This window comes from Lycium ferocissimum, unplaced genomic scaffold (genome assembly GCF_029784015.1).
Source record: "Lycium ferocissimum isolate CSIRO_LF1 unplaced genomic scaffold, AGI_CSIRO_Lferr_CH_V1 ctg8704, whole genome shotgun sequence".
NCBI classification, from domain to species: Eukaryota; Viridiplantae; Streptophyta; class Magnoliopsida; order Solanales; family Solanaceae; genus Lycium; species Lycium ferocissimum.
In genome coordinates this window covers 16,913-32,071 of record NW_026727389.1, presented here as the reverse complement: position 1 = coordinate 32,071, position 15,159 = coordinate 16,913, and the positions used below count along the sequence as shown (strand labels likewise).

The following is a 15,159-nucleotide window of genomic DNA, read 5'->3' as shown; positions in this document are numbered from 1 at the left end:
GTAAGTCACTCAATGAGTTAGATATTGACGAGGGCTTTCTTATTGTATAGAGTATATTGGCAAGATGTTATACAAGGTACGAGTGTAATGATATATGAAACATGAGGTTCTTCGTAGGTATGTATAAGACAAAGGTAGGACCTAGGTACGGGAAAAAAAGAATTCCCTCCAGAAGTTTACCATCATAGGATTATTGAGCTAGTAGTACAAGGCTGAATATTTAATGAAGGAAGTGAGAGATATTCTAGAAGAATTAACTGTATGATGGGAAATGAATGAGTAGGAAGTCGCAAGTTGATATAAAATATGCCCTTCATTGATGAGACGAACTTTTAGACTAAAAGAGACTTGCCTAAAGAGCGAGCGTTTATGTAATGAAGAAGAGAAGGAATATTGACACTCAGGGCAGCTTTTTGGAGGATAGAATTTTGTGCTAGATACAATTACAGTGAGGAAATGGGAAAGCGAGTAATAGGAGAAGGGTAATCTTTGAAAGAACGGTAAGGAAAATCATGTAGATTTCTTTAATAAAAGATTAGACCCATCCATGGCCAATATGTCTATAAAAGTATGTGACCCTTTATAAGTGCGTGCAATTGACTAGATAAACACAGAAGACAAATAGTTATAGTTAGGATTAGTTGCAAAGATTACTGGGAGGTTAGGGACATGGAAACAAGCTAGACAAATGGGATGCCAAATGCAAAGTAGCGGGTTAACACCTTAAGGGGGGAAGATGAAATGATAAGTATGGGATCAGAAGTATGCCTTGTAAAGATGGGGAGATAATAACAAAAAGGGAATTGGAAACTATCTCAAAGGAATATTACGCTAGCAGGCCTGTAAGGTGTAAGGATGATTTGATGATAAACACGACCAGTCAGTCATATGCATGTCTAAAGGAAGATTGGGAGATAGCATTTTAAGGAAGGAATTATTCGAAGCTTCAAGATAAGGGTGTAATAGGAAGTTCAGTAATGAAGAAACAAAGAATGATTGAGTAAAATGGCACTCCAGGTAAACGCGGGACTAAGATAAGAAGTTGAGCGAAATAGCCACCGCGAGCTAGTCGTATGGATACGAAGTTCCAAAGATCGCACAACGGTTGGGAAACACATTGTACAAGGAGAACCTTAAAGGCAAAAGCATCCGAGTCAGAATCTAGTAACATCTTATTAAGGGAAGAATGTGAAGTTAACAATAGAAGAGGGCTAAAACGAAAATGAACTATTCAAAGGAACGCAAGTACTTGACGGTAATAGCCTATGATAAAAAAGAATAAATGTGTATAGTTATGTGGAAGAGAAAGCTTACGAGTGATCCGAGAATTCCAGGCATAGAATAATCAGGGAGTAAGAGAATTAAAGTCACGTTGTAAGAAAATTGAATGAGATGGATCTAAATGAGGAACTAGAGGTTAGTGGTGGTAATGAAGAGGATAATGCGGAGTAAGTTCGTGTAAGACAGCTTCATGGCATTAAGATGAATAGGATAGATCTAGCACCGAAATGGATACATCCATTCTGGAAGGTAACGGAAGGATATGGAATTATATACCGCAAAGATGATATAAGTATATGAGAAGCTTGCCAAGATCACTATGGAGATTCAACTGGTGAAGCGTAGCATAGTGGAGAATAGCAATAGCAAAATAGGGTATATGTCGAGAAAACCTAAGTAAAGACATAGCATCCTAGTTATGGTACATATTTAAAAACCAAAGCTTAAAAGAGTATTCAGGGAAGGAGTATTTTAGTAAGGTGAACTTGTAGAATATCAGGACCGACTACATAATAAATGTAGTGAAGTTATATGATCTATTCAGAATTAACAAAGGTGAAATATTACAAAGTTCGCGATTCGTTAATAAATAAACAGGAGCCTGAAAGACCGAGGAAACAAATGGATATGTCGCTGAGGAATAAAGGAATGATTAATATGGATTTTATAATTATAAGGGATCATGTAAGCTATATATAGAATTAGTTGGTTAAGATAACCAGTTGTTGGGGCTTGAATTTGCATATCCAGATGGCTCGTCTGAAGCTCCATAAGAATGGGAGAATATTAGATTATTTGAGGCTTGGAATTTCATCCTGAAAAGCTTTATGAGAGGTAGTAACGAGGATAAGTTTACACTTGAATACCTTAGACTTTACAAGATGATAATCGAAGGGCCTATGAGATTTCTCCTAAGAATTGGAATCTGCATATCCAGTCTTTTACACGTCTATGCTCAGTAAATGTATTGAGAAATCCCCCACATTTGTACCCATCTGATGACATTCGGATTACAGAATAGTTATCGTACGAGGAAGTTCCTACTACTCTCTCACATAGCCAAGTTTTAGGGTTGTGAATTGAGAATCAGAGATGTAACCTCGGTAATAGTACTATGAAAGAATGTGAAGGTAGAAGAGATGACTTGAGAAGCTGAGGAAGATATGAAGTCCAGGTATCCACATTTGTTCCCACTCCCAGAGAAGGTTCAGACAGAGACATCATTGTCTTCAGGTGCGTAATGCTTTCTTTTTTATAATTTCTTGGTCGTGTGGGGCCATTATTGTTGTGGTTGTTGTAGCCCTGTGAGGCATTGTATATTTTTGGTTGTGGTGACAGGATGGTAGTGGTATAGTTACAAGGCAAACTCTGGCGAAAGTTTTGTAGAACCCCTAAGAGTTTAACATTCGAGGACGAATGTTTCTAAGGAGGGAAAGATGTTACACCTCGTAAATTTTCGCATCATCGTAAGCAAACTAATGTGTGTCTAGAGAGGCTATGATACTCCTAAAAGGTTCAGGAAGACTTTTAATAAGTGTTAGACAAGTAAAGCGAATCGAAGAAATTAGGTTCGTTGAAAATTTGGAAAAACTTGGCAGAATTTTGGAAAAAAATTTTGGTCCAACTCGAGAGGGGCATATCTCCTAGAATACGAGGAGTTACGGAATCCATAATCTATGTAAATTGAAGTTCAGCGAGTCTTCTTTCCAATGCAAATCGACGAATCGCATTTTTGTGAAGTACGGAGGAAAGTACGGCCGTACAATAAAGTACGTCCCGCACTTTTTTGGGCGTATTTTGCCAAAATTTACAGCAAGTTAAAATTTTTGCCTCCAAAGTATGGGATGAACAGTATCACATACTTTGAAGTACGTGATGAACAGTAACTCGTACTTTGCTCGAAATTTCCAGAAATTTGAGTCTGTGGAATTTTTTTCCCAGGCTTTTAAATAACCATTTCCATGACTTGAGCCTCATTTTTCACCCAAAATCAATCCCTAATTTCTCTCTAAGCTCCCCTTAACACCCATACACACACTAAATCATTCCAAATCAAATTAAGAGAAGATCAAACTTGAAAACCTAGTTTAATTTATGGCAGTTGGATGTTCTTGCTTTCACCTGGAGTTGTGGGGATTAAGTATTGGAGCAAGTTGTGTGAGTTGAAATTCTTCAAATACAAGGTATGTTTTTCATCTCATCTCTTGTGTTAAGTGGATGTGAAGGTTTAGCAAGTCTTAAAAAGTGGAAAAAGTTATGGGAAAAAGTTCAAATATGAATTTGATGATAGTTTGAGTTGTAAATTAATTTGAGCTATAATTGCTAGCATGTTATGAGTATAGTCTTGTTATAAGGGTTAAAAATGATGTTGAGAAAGCATGGTATACAAGTGTATAAGGGGTTGTATTGAAGTTGTTGTTATGGATTGTTTGTGAAAAGAAGTTTTGGGATGGAATTGAGTATAATTTGAATATAATCTTTTGATTATGGAATTGTTGATATTGTGATTTTAGGAGTTGTTTTTTTTGAGTTGGAGGAAATAGAAGGTATGAGGGGAAACGTTGCCCAATTTTCATTAGCTCATTTATTAATTTAGTTTGACCATATGCGCGATTCAATGACTTACCTTTAGTGCGAATCATCTTGAATGTAGATTTACAAGCTTGGAAGGATGAGCGTTGAATAGTTAAGGAGACGATAAGGTATGTTAAGGTTAGTTCCCTTTCTTTCAAAGGCTTGATTCCCATGTTATAATTCTATCCATATTTTCCATAATCTTCTTACTTCCTAAACTTATAAGTTCATGATTCTTAAAGCTTCTTATGATGTTAAAGATGAGATATTTTCTATGATGATCATGATGATGATGATTTTATCTCTCGAAGTCTCAAAGCTTATGATTGTGAAGCCCATATGAGATTATTGAGTTATTTCATGAATTCCTTGATTTTATTTATTGTTGTTGATCTCACCTCATGAATTGTTCCTTCGGGGTGAGATATAGCGATGATGATTATTCCATAAGATAACCGAAGGTCACCGACCTTACGTCACTCCGATAGAGTTGTAGCTTCTATTTGGGCTCTCATGCATGCTACGTATATCATGCTACGTATATATATATATATATATATATATATATATATATATATGAATATATGGGATATGGGAAGAAGGGCGAGGCGTTATATACGCATAACAACCTGATCAGTTGGCATATTATGATATCGTCCCGGACGCGGGATATATGAATAAATGGATCGGCCCGTTCGTTCCACGACAATATATAGATATATAATGAATATATGGATAAATGGATCGGGCTGCACGTTTCGCAGCAATATATGATATTATGGATCGGGCTACACGTTCGGCAGCATTAATAATGATATATATACAAATATATATATGAAAGATGTTAAAGAAAGTTAACCTGCATGATACCCGCCTTCAGAGGCAATCAGTTACAGGTTATCTCTTATCTCGTACTTCTTAATTTCTTTATGATGTTATTATTCATGCCTTACATACTTAGTACATTATTCGTGCGCGTCCTTTCTTTTTAGGGGATTTGCGGTCATGCCACGGTAGATAGGGAAACCAGGACCCTAGGGGGAGCTTTATCGGCCCTAATATCTGGGAGCACTCCACTACTCCGAAGTTGCAGCTTATTGGTATATTCTTTTGTGTACATAAATGGGCATGACGGGGTCCTGTCCCGTCCTTATGATTTTCAATATTCCTGTTAGAGGCTCGTAGACATATATGTGGGTAGTAGATGTCTTATGATCTCTTTAGTGTATGTCTTGTTTATCATTTTGTAGCCTCCTGGGCTTATACATTTATATATATGTTTTGGGGAGTAATTGAAGGTTGTTCCATGATAAGTTTTGTCTTTAGAATTGTATTTATTCAGGATGAAGCAGTTAATAAGTGTAAAGGTAGTGCTCGGTAAGCTAGCTTCGGGTACCTGTCATGGCCCTCTAGTTGGGTCGTGACAAAAAACATGAGGATATCATAAGATAAAGAGATCAATCTGTTCCTCTAAGAGCCTCTGAAGGCGGATGTCATGCATGCTTAGCTTTTTTAAAAAACATTTTCATACATACATATATAATACCGTACCCGACCATATAGGCTTGGTGTTATCATCATCCCGCGTCCGAAGAACATCATAATGTACCCACTGCCGTGGTGTGCATATCTACGTGTCGTACTCGATCGACTATAGCGTGGCTCAGTGTGAGAAAATAGCTATATATATATATATATATATAGCATGCATGAGAGCTCATCATCATCGCTATATCTCACCTTGAAAGAACAACTATCATAAGATGAGATCAACAGCAATGAGTAAAATCAATAATCATATGAGAAAGATCAATAATTATGGGACAATTATCAACAGTATGATATGAACCTCAAGAATCATAAGCTTTAGCTTTTCTAGAAATGGAGTCATCATCAAGGACATTTGTATGTGTGTCCGTGTCGGAGTGATCATGCCATAAGAAAGAAAGGGTTAGCCTTAACATAACGTTTTGTCTCCTTAACTAGTTAACGTCTTTCCTCCCAAGTCCGCAAATCTACATTCAAGAGGATTCATACTAAAGTTAAGTCTTGAAAACACTCATAAGTTCAAACTAGAGTAATTAGCGAGCTAGCAAAATTTGGGCAACACTTCCCATATTTCGTATACTTCCACCAAATACCAAAACAACTCCCAATCAATAATAATAACATCCACAATACAATAATCAAAAGATTTCATGCAAACTAAACTTAAATTAATCCAAAATCCCCTTTCAATTTCAACTTATAGCCATTAACTTCAATTCAATACTTGTGACTTCTCTACTATGGTTCTTTCCTCTTCAAGATTTGTTAAACCTTTAAACCAACACAATCATATAAATAATATGAAGAACATACCTTGTAATAGAAGAAATTCACCTCACTCAACTTCTTCCAAGACCAAGTTCATCATAACATTGAGTAGAAGCAAGGATAATCATCTTTCATGGATTATCATGGGGTTTTGATGTTTGATCTTCTCTTTTAATGGTGTGGAGGGTTTTGGAATGTTATAGAACCTTCAAGAACTCTCTAATAATGTGAGGATATAAGTGTGGAAAGTAAATGTGAAAAATAGGGTCTTTTGGAACTTAAAAAGGGTTTAAAACTGCCCCTCCGCCTCAACTTGCGTTGGAGATGCGGCCCAGCAAGTTGCAACTTTCGGACGCATCTCCCCTCCTATCCTAGGGGTGATATTGGGCAGTGAGTTCCCAAAATTTTGGGAGTTTGCAGCCAGTATGCTGCTGATGTGCCGTGAAATTATGGCACATTCGATACTTTTTGGCTATAAGTTTTACTTGTTTTTGAGCAAGTCTTGGTCGTTTTAATGTGTTTGTGACATGTTGCAGATGTTTAACGTGTTTTGGGAGCAAGTCGTGGAAATGGAGTGAAAAAGATGTTCAGAAAAAGAAATTCACTGAAGACGGAGTTATACGGAGGAACATATGGACCGTATAATATTCACGGTCCGTAAATTCCATCGTGAATACTCAACAGAATGGGTCTTTACATGAAGTGGATGTCGTCCGGTGCGAAGTACGGACCGTATAATATTTACGGTCCGTAAAACCCCGTATGGTGGTTCCGGAAAGAGTTGTCAAGACAAAGAGGATTTACGGGCAAATTATACGGACCGTATAATATTTACGGTCCGTGAAAGTTGACCGTATATCCGACTACTGAAGAGATTTCCGGAAGGCACTCGTTTGATTCTAAGGGACCGTATAAAAAGTACGGTCCGTACATTGGCCCGTTGAGGGCAATTTTGTCAGTCCAGTTTTGCACGGCTTTGACTCTTATAAATACCTGAGTTTAGGTTTCCTGCATATTATTTAATGCAGAACTCAGTCTTATTTTCCTTAGTATTAGCTATTCATATTTTTGAAGTCTTTTGGAGATTACAAACAATTGCAATTAACTTCTCTTCAATTCCAAGCAATCAATTGTAAGCATTATGTTTTCTATTACTGCTTATTGTTCTTCTCCTTCTATGAGTAGCTAATTTTCCCTACAAGGGTTGTGAACCCAATTAATGGGTGTTTTGTGATTGGGTTTGTGATTGATATGCCAATAATGGATTGTTAGGGTTTGTTTATTCTTCATTCGTCATACATAATTAATGGTTGCAAACATTGATTAAATCCATAAACCTTGATTTATTTGGGAAAATAATTAGGGTTGGTAAGAATAAACAACAAGAACTCAAAGCTGTAAAATTTGTTTAATAAATTAACTTAGGAATAAGGAGAATTTACTTGGCATGATTAATCGGTCTTCATAGTTACTTTCTTATATTTGGAAAAATCATAGAAAGAAATAATCTTTATTTATTGGGAAATAGTAGAGATTCATATAGAGATTAAGTGCATTCATATAATGATCCATTAGAAGTATATCAAGATCAATGTCCATGATCATACACTCTATCTAACGGGGACACAACCTTAGTTTCTTTTACCATAAATTCACAACCAAAGCAATAATTAGCAATTAGTTACAAAAAACTCAACTTTTACCAAAATCATCGGATTAAGACATTAGACCTAACCATAGCATTCTACGAATTTAGTAACCTTTTCACGCCCTATTCCCTGTGGGATTCAACCCCAACCTTGTTGGGTTACTATATTTGACAACGTCCGCGTTATACCATTAATAGGTGTAATTTGAGCGTATCAAATTTTGTTGCCGTTGCCGGGGAATACAGTTTTGAAATTACTAATTAGTGGTTGCTTTATTGAAGTCTTTTGCTTATTCCATCACACCTTGTTTGCTACTCGTGTAAACCGGTGAACATGAATCGAATCGGCAAAATCAACATGCGATAACCAGGGGAATCGGTTGAACAATCGGGTGAATGATTCGGATGATGAGAATGTTTTTCTTGAGCTCGTTCCGGAGGATTATGCATCTCTATTGTTCGGCCTCGAGTTGTAGGCTTCCGAAAATTGATTCCTCTCTATATCAGTTATTGAAGCTTGAGGGATACTTTCGGAACTCTACCGAGAATGACCCTCAACGTCATTTGTAGAATTTTGTGGATGTGTGTGCTAATCACATCCAGAACAACGTTCCACAAGATGCTATTCGGTTGAGGTTATTCAAATATTCCTTGGCTGGAAGAGGCAAGAACATGGTTCGAGAAGCGCCCCGAAATTCGATTACTTCATGGGCGAGAGATGGTAGCCTGCGTTTCTCACGAAATGGTACCTCCTAGCAAGAAGGTCGAAATTCGGGACAAGATCTATGAATTTAAGCGACGGCCCGGGGAACAATTATATGAAACTTGAGAGAGATTCAAGGATTATTTGCAGAAGAGCCCAAATCATGGTTTTCCGGATAACATATTAATGGAGAAGTTCTACAGAGGGTTAGATCCAGTGTCGCAGTCAGTTGCGAATAATGCAGCTGATGGTTGTTTCATGAACAAATCTTATCGACGGGTGACCACCATATTTAACAAGCTGACAACTCATAATCAGGCTTGGCACTCAAACAATGCTGATGTGGTACCGTTTGGCAGTGCTATGATCCAAAATATAGTGAAGGAGAATCAAGATACCCAGCAAACCTTGGCAGAACTTGCAACAAATATTTCCTTGCTGACGAAGAAGTTCGATGAATCCCAGATCAAGAAGGTGAATGTTTGTGAGGAAGAGGCAGTTTTACCAAAGGGGATGTACCATGCTCAAGATGGTCCGTTCCACGAAGGGCCCCCCATGCAGATTGAAGATGCTAATTATGTAAATAACTCTCAAGGGGGTTACCAGAGACAGAATTACCAAGGTGGTTATCAGAGTCAGAATCAATGGAGACCTCAACAAGGTCAAGGTGTTTATAACAACTCTGGGAACTACAACAATAATTATGGTGGTGCGAACCAAGGGAGCTACAACAACAGTAACAACTTTGGGAACAAGAGTTCCAATCCTTATATACCACCGAAAGGGCAGTCAACAGAGCAAGGTAGTTCGAAGGTTGAATCAATGCTTGAGAAGATTCTGGCCAATCAGTCCAAGTCTGAGAGAACTTTATCTGGGTTGACAGAGACAGTGGGTTCCCATACAGCAGCCATTCAGAAGCTCGAGTCACAGATGAGGGATATTTCTAGAGAGCAGCACCCTCCTAAAAAGGGAGGACTTCCGAGTGACACTATTCCAAATCCAAATAATGGGGGAGGCGGTATAGACCGTGTGTTTACCATCACTACTAGGAGTGGTAAAATACTCCAAGGGGCTGATAAGAAGGTGATTGATCTTGAGCTGATAGATGAAGAGGATGAGGCGCAATCTGAAGCACCCATTACTGTTGATGAGAATGCTACTGACAAGAAGGTTGCTGATATTTCGGAGATTGTGAAGGCAGCTGGGAACACGAGTAAGCAGCCTGTAAAAGGGGGGCTCTGTGCCCTTTGACTCAGCTTTTCAAAGCTACACCACCTTTTCCTGAGAGATTGGTAAAAAAGAAGGAAGATGCTAAGTTTGAGAAGTTTCATGATTAGCTGAAGCAGTTATCTCTTAATTTTCCCTTCTTGGAAGCTGTTAAGGAGATGCCCGATTTTGCTAAATATTTGAAGGACTTGCTGACCAAGAGGAAAACGGTTCAACATGAGACCGTAAGTTTGACTCACACTGTGAGTTCCATCATCTCAACTACTACTGTTTAGAAAAAGGGAGATCCTGGGGCGTTCACCATTCCTTGTTCTGTTGGGCACCATGATTTTGCTCGCGCTTTGTGTGATAATGGGGCGAGTATTAATTTGATGCCCTTTGCTATATACAAACAATCAGGTTTGGGGATGCCAAGGCCGACTACTATGAGGTTACAAATGGCTGATAGGTCTATCAAAAGACCTGTTGGGGTGGTTGATGATGTACTTGTGCGGGTTGGTGATTTTATGTTACCCGCTGATTTTGTAATTCTTGACTGTGCTGTTTATAGGGATATTCCTATTATTCTGGGGAGACCTTTCCTTGCTACAGGGAGAGCTCTGATGGATTCGAAAAAAAATGAAATCAAGTTCCGAGTCAACGATGAAGAAGTGACTTTTCAGGCCAGTAAAGGGATGAAGTTACCAAGTGCTTACGAGAGCATTTCGGTAATTGATTCGGTTGACGTTATTGATGAAGCAGTGGAGTTCAAGATGGAAGAAGAAAGTTTGGGTGAAGCTCTAGCTGGTATTCTCGTTAATTTTGATGCTGAAGACATGGAAGGTTATGTGGAGACAGTAAATTCACTTGTTGGGTTGGGATCATATTCTTACCAACCAAAGAAGCTGAATCTTGATCTGGAAAATAGAACATCTCCTCCAGCAAAGCCTTTGATCATTGAGCCACCTAAATTGGAGCTTAAACAGCTTCCCTCACATCTGAAGTATGAGTTCCTTGGTCCGGACAATACATTGCCAGTGATTGTGTCAGCTCTACTGACTGAGGAGCAGATTTTACAGCTTTTGGAGGTGTTGAGGGAGTATAGGCGTGCTATTGGTTGGACCATAGCAGACATTCGGGGTATTCCATCTGGGATCTGTGAGCACAAAATTCAGTTGGAGGAAGGTAGCAAACCGAGTGTGAAAGCATCGAGGCGGCGAACGAGAACATGCAAGAGGTAGTCAAGAAGGAGATCATCAAATGGGTAGATGCTGGAGTGGTTTACCCGATTGCTGATAGTAAATGGGTGATCCCAGTCCAATGTGTTCCTAAAAAGAGCGGCATCACTGTGGTTCCAAATGCAAAGAATGAGTTGATCCCAACTAGAACCGTGACCGGATGGAGAGTTTGCATAGACTATCACAAGCTCAACACAGCCACATGCAAGGACCATTTCCCCATGCCTTTTATTGATCAAATGCTTGATAGGCTAGCGGGCGTTCCTACTATTGCTTCCTTGATGGTTATTCGGGCTACAATCGATCAATATTGCTTTGGAAGATCGGGAGAAGACTACTTTTACATGTCCTTATGGGACGTTTGCATTTAGCCGGATGCCGTTTCGGTTGTGTAATGCACCACCACTTTTCGCAGGTGCATGATGTCAATTTTCTACGATATGGTAGAGGATTACTTAGAGGTGTTCATGGATGACTTCTCCGTAGTAGGGGATTCGTTTGAAGATTGTCTTGGCCGTATCCGGGGTCAAGTGCCGAAAAGGTGCGAGGAGACCAATCTCGTTCTAAATTGGGAGAAGTGCCATTTTATGGTGAAGGAAGGGATCGTCCTTGGTCACAAAATCTCTGAAAAGGGAATTGAGATAGATCAAGCAAAAATTGATGTGATTGCAAAACTTCCACCACCTATCTCAGTCAAGGGTGTCCGCAGTTTCTTGGGACATGCTGGGTTCTACAGGCGCTTCATCAAAGATTTCTCCAAGATTGCAAACCCCATGTGCAAGCTTTTTGAAAAAGAGGCGAAGTTTGCATTTGATGATAAGTGTCGAAAGACGTTTGATGAGTTGAAAGAGCGTCTTACTACTGCTCCTATTATTGTTGCTCCTGACTGGTCTTTGCCATTTGAACTAATGTGTGATGCTAGTGGTTTTGCAATAGGTGCTGTGCTTGGGCAGAGGCACAATAAAATTATGCACCCGATTTATTATGCAAGCAGAACACTGAATGCTGCCCAGATGACTTACACAGTGACGGAGCAAGAGCTGCTTGCCATTGTGTTTGCTTTTGAGAAGTTTCGGGCCTACTTGTTGGGGTCCCAAGTCGTGGTTTATACTGATCATGCAGCCTTGAGATATCTCATGGCAAAGAAGGAAGCAAAGTCGCGATCGATCGGATAAGGTCTTTATTCTTTGCGCAAGAGTTTGATTTTGAGGTAAAGGATCGCAAGGGCACCGAAAACCAGGTTGCCGACCATCTCTCGTTCCCTTGAAGGTGGGAGACCTTCGATGAGCTTGACATAGATGATGCTTTTCCGGATGAGAGGGTGTTGGCTGTGCACATGGAGGTGGCACCTTGGTATGCTGATATTGCAAATTATTTGATCACAGGTATAATTCCAGAAGATATCAAAGCCTACCAAAAGAAGTAATTCTTGCGAGATGCTCGGCAGTACTACTGGGACGAGCCTTATCTGTTCCGAACATGCGCTGACAACATCATTCGGCGATGCATTCCGGAAAGTGAAGTGATGGCGATTCTAAAAGCGTGCCATGACTCTCCTGTTGGGGGTCATCATAGTGGAACTCGGACTGCAGTTAAGGTACTTGAATGTGGTTATTACTGGCCGACCATATTTCATGATGCAAATTTATTGGTGCGGTCTTGTGACCAATGTCAGAGGTAAGGGAACATAGGCAGAAGGCAACAGATGCCTATGAATTTTGTTATGGAGGTGGAAGTGTTCGATGTCTGGGGGATTTACTTCATGGGACCCTTTGTAAGTTCAGGTGGCATGAAATACATTCTGGTTGCTGTAGATTATGTGTCAAAATGGGTAGAAGCTGTGGCTTTACCTAATAACGAGGCCAAGAGTGTCATGGGGTTCCTCAAGAAGAACATATTTACTTGCTTTGGTACTCCGAGAGCTATAATCAGCGATAGTGGTTCCCATTTTTGCAATAAAGCTTTCCCGGGATTGATGGAAAAATATGGAGTAAAACATAGGGTGGCAACACCTTACCATCCTCAGACGAGTGGGCAAGTTGAAGTGTCCAATAGGGAGATCAAGAGTATTCTAGCAAAAACAGTCAATGCAAATAGAACTGATTGGGCCCGCAAGCTCGATGATGCTCTAGGCATGCGGATCGCTTTCAAGACTCCGATTGGGACTTCACCTTTCAAGCTTGTATTCGAAAAAGCGTGTCACTTGCCGGTTGAACTTGAGCACAAGGCTATGTGGGCTTTAAAGAAGCTGAATATGGATTGGGAGGAAGCAACCAAGCTCAGGTTGTTTCAACTAAATAAGATGGATGAGTTTCGGTACCAGGCATATGAGAGTGCAGCACTATATAAAGAAAGGATGAAGCAATACCATGACAAAAAGATCTTGAAGCGAGAGTTCTACAAGGGTGATCCTGTATTGCTGTTTAACTCTCGGTTGAAGCTGCTACCTGGTAAGCTTAAATCAAGATGGTCTGGTCCGTTTGAGGTGGTAGGTGTTTCGCCCCATGGAGCGATTGAGTTAAAGTCCGGAGATGGAACTCGGACGTTTAAGGTGAACGGGCAGAGATTGAAGCACTATCACGGGATGGTTTCGAAGGATAGGATTGTTGATCGATACAGGTTGAAGCACCTCGAAACGAACGATGATCTGGTGTACACTGATAAAGAGTGAATGGTCACCACCGTCGTGCTGCGACGTTAAATCAAGAGCTTCTTGGGAGGCAACCCAAGTGTAATGTTTATTTTTCATTCTGGTTTTCTTTGTTTTCAAAATATAGGGTAATGTTTGTTTTGGTGCAGGATGCAAAGGATAGACACTGGAGTTGATCTACGCCATAATCTACGGTCCGTATATTATTTACGGTTCGTAGATGGAAGCGTAGATTGAGGAAGCAATGGTTCACTGTTAATGATCTACGCTAGAATATACGGTCCGTGTAAAATATACGGTCCGTATATGGAAGGGTAGAACATGAGTCGAGTAAAGCCCTTTAAATCCTTGATTCACGCCATAACATACGGACCGTAAAATTTATACGGAACGTATGTTCCGGCAGAACCAAGGATCGTCGGGATCGAATCACCGTCGCAGATCTACGACCAAATCTACGGCCCGTACAAATTATACAATCGTAGATTTGTCTCGTAAAAAGGGCAGGTAAGTTTAAGTGACTGAATTCACGGAAAAGAAAATATAAAAACGAGACGAAGGGTATAAATCAAATACGGTTACCTTATTTGCTTCAACTTCCAATCCCCAGATATTCATTTTCTCCTACTCAAATTCAAATCCCCTTAATTCACTCCATTTAATCCCTCCACTACCAAACCACGTCCCTAAAATCACTCCCCATCTTAATCACAAAATCCCCCCCCCCCCACACCACCATCTCCACAAAACCGAATCATCTTCCCCAATACCAGTTGAAGCAAGAACACCAGGCGTTTGATTTCTAGTCCTTTCCTACTAAATTTCTTCAGTGAAGTTACTTATCTCCGTCCCTCTCAGGTTTGTTAATGCTACCAATACCCTAATTATGATCCCTTGTGTGCTTTCTAAGTACCCTTATGGGTGATTTTTTTTGATTTTTTTGTTGGTTGGGGTATAGAATTGAAAGCAGATGGGGCGGGGATTTGGTTGTGTTGCTTAGCATAGGACTCATGGGAAACGAGAACTTCGACAATCCCATTGGGTCTGTGGGCATTGCGAGTGTGTCGGTCTGTAAAGGATACACCCATTTGTTATGCCCACCAACTGTCCGATAAAATGATTTAATGAGAAAACAGAGTAGATTGGGGTGAAGTCTGAGTAACCCCGACATGATACGAGCAAAACAACAGGGTTCCATGTATAAAATCAAGTTTTGAATGCATAAGGTCGGGGAGAAGCATGGGTGATTGAGTACAGAGTAAAGTATGTATACGGATGAATTTACGGACCGTAGAAATCATACGGATCGTAAATTTGTGTCGTATATATACTTTGTGCACTGCATCTCTCTGTTCCTGTTTTACGATATAACTTACGGACCGTATAAATTATACGGACCGTAACTTGTGTCGTAAAACGATTTATATCAAGCTTCCCATGTTTTCTATCCAAAACTTACGACGAGTTTTACGGACCGTAAAAATCATACGGTCCGTATAACTTCATCGTAGATTCTCCATGATTAAACATGTCTTTCTGTTCC

The 15,159-nt window shown here is 39.8% G+C and overlaps 1 protein-coding gene and 1 non-coding gene across 2 annotated transcripts; one reads left to right on the top strand and one right to left on the bottom strand.

Annotated features, from left to right (window-relative positions):
* Nucleotides 1-8,586: 8,586 nt before the first annotated feature.
* Nucleotides 8,587-8,692, bottom strand: LOC132045946 (small nucleolar RNA R71). The gene has a single exon (XR_009412569.1). It is a non-coding gene; the product is annotated as a small nucleolar RNA R71 (small nucleolar RNA).
* Nucleotides 8,693-12,491: 3,799 nt separating this feature from the next.
* LOC132045945 (uncharacterized) lies at nt 12,492-13,637 on the top strand. Its single transcript, XM_059436512.1, has 2 exons — nt 12,492-12,643; nt 12,899-13,637. The coding sequence occupies exons 1-2, from the start codon at nt 12,492-12,494 to the stop codon at nt 13,635-13,637; spliced, it is 891 nt and encodes a 296-aa protein (XP_059292495.1).
* The last annotated feature ends 1,522 nt before the right edge of the window (nt 13,638-15,159 follow it).

What these genes read in the sequence shown, in the direction of transcription:
- LOC132045945 (XM_059436512.1), top strand. Translation starts at nt 12,492, where the DNA reads ATGGCGATTCTAAAAGCGTGCCATGACTCTCCTGTTGGGGGTCATCAT. An exon ending in TCTTGTGACCAATGTCAGAG is followed by an intron (nt 12,644 to 12,898) that starts GTAAGGGAACAT and finishes AGCTATAATCAG; the next exon opens with CGATAGTGGTTCCCATTTTT.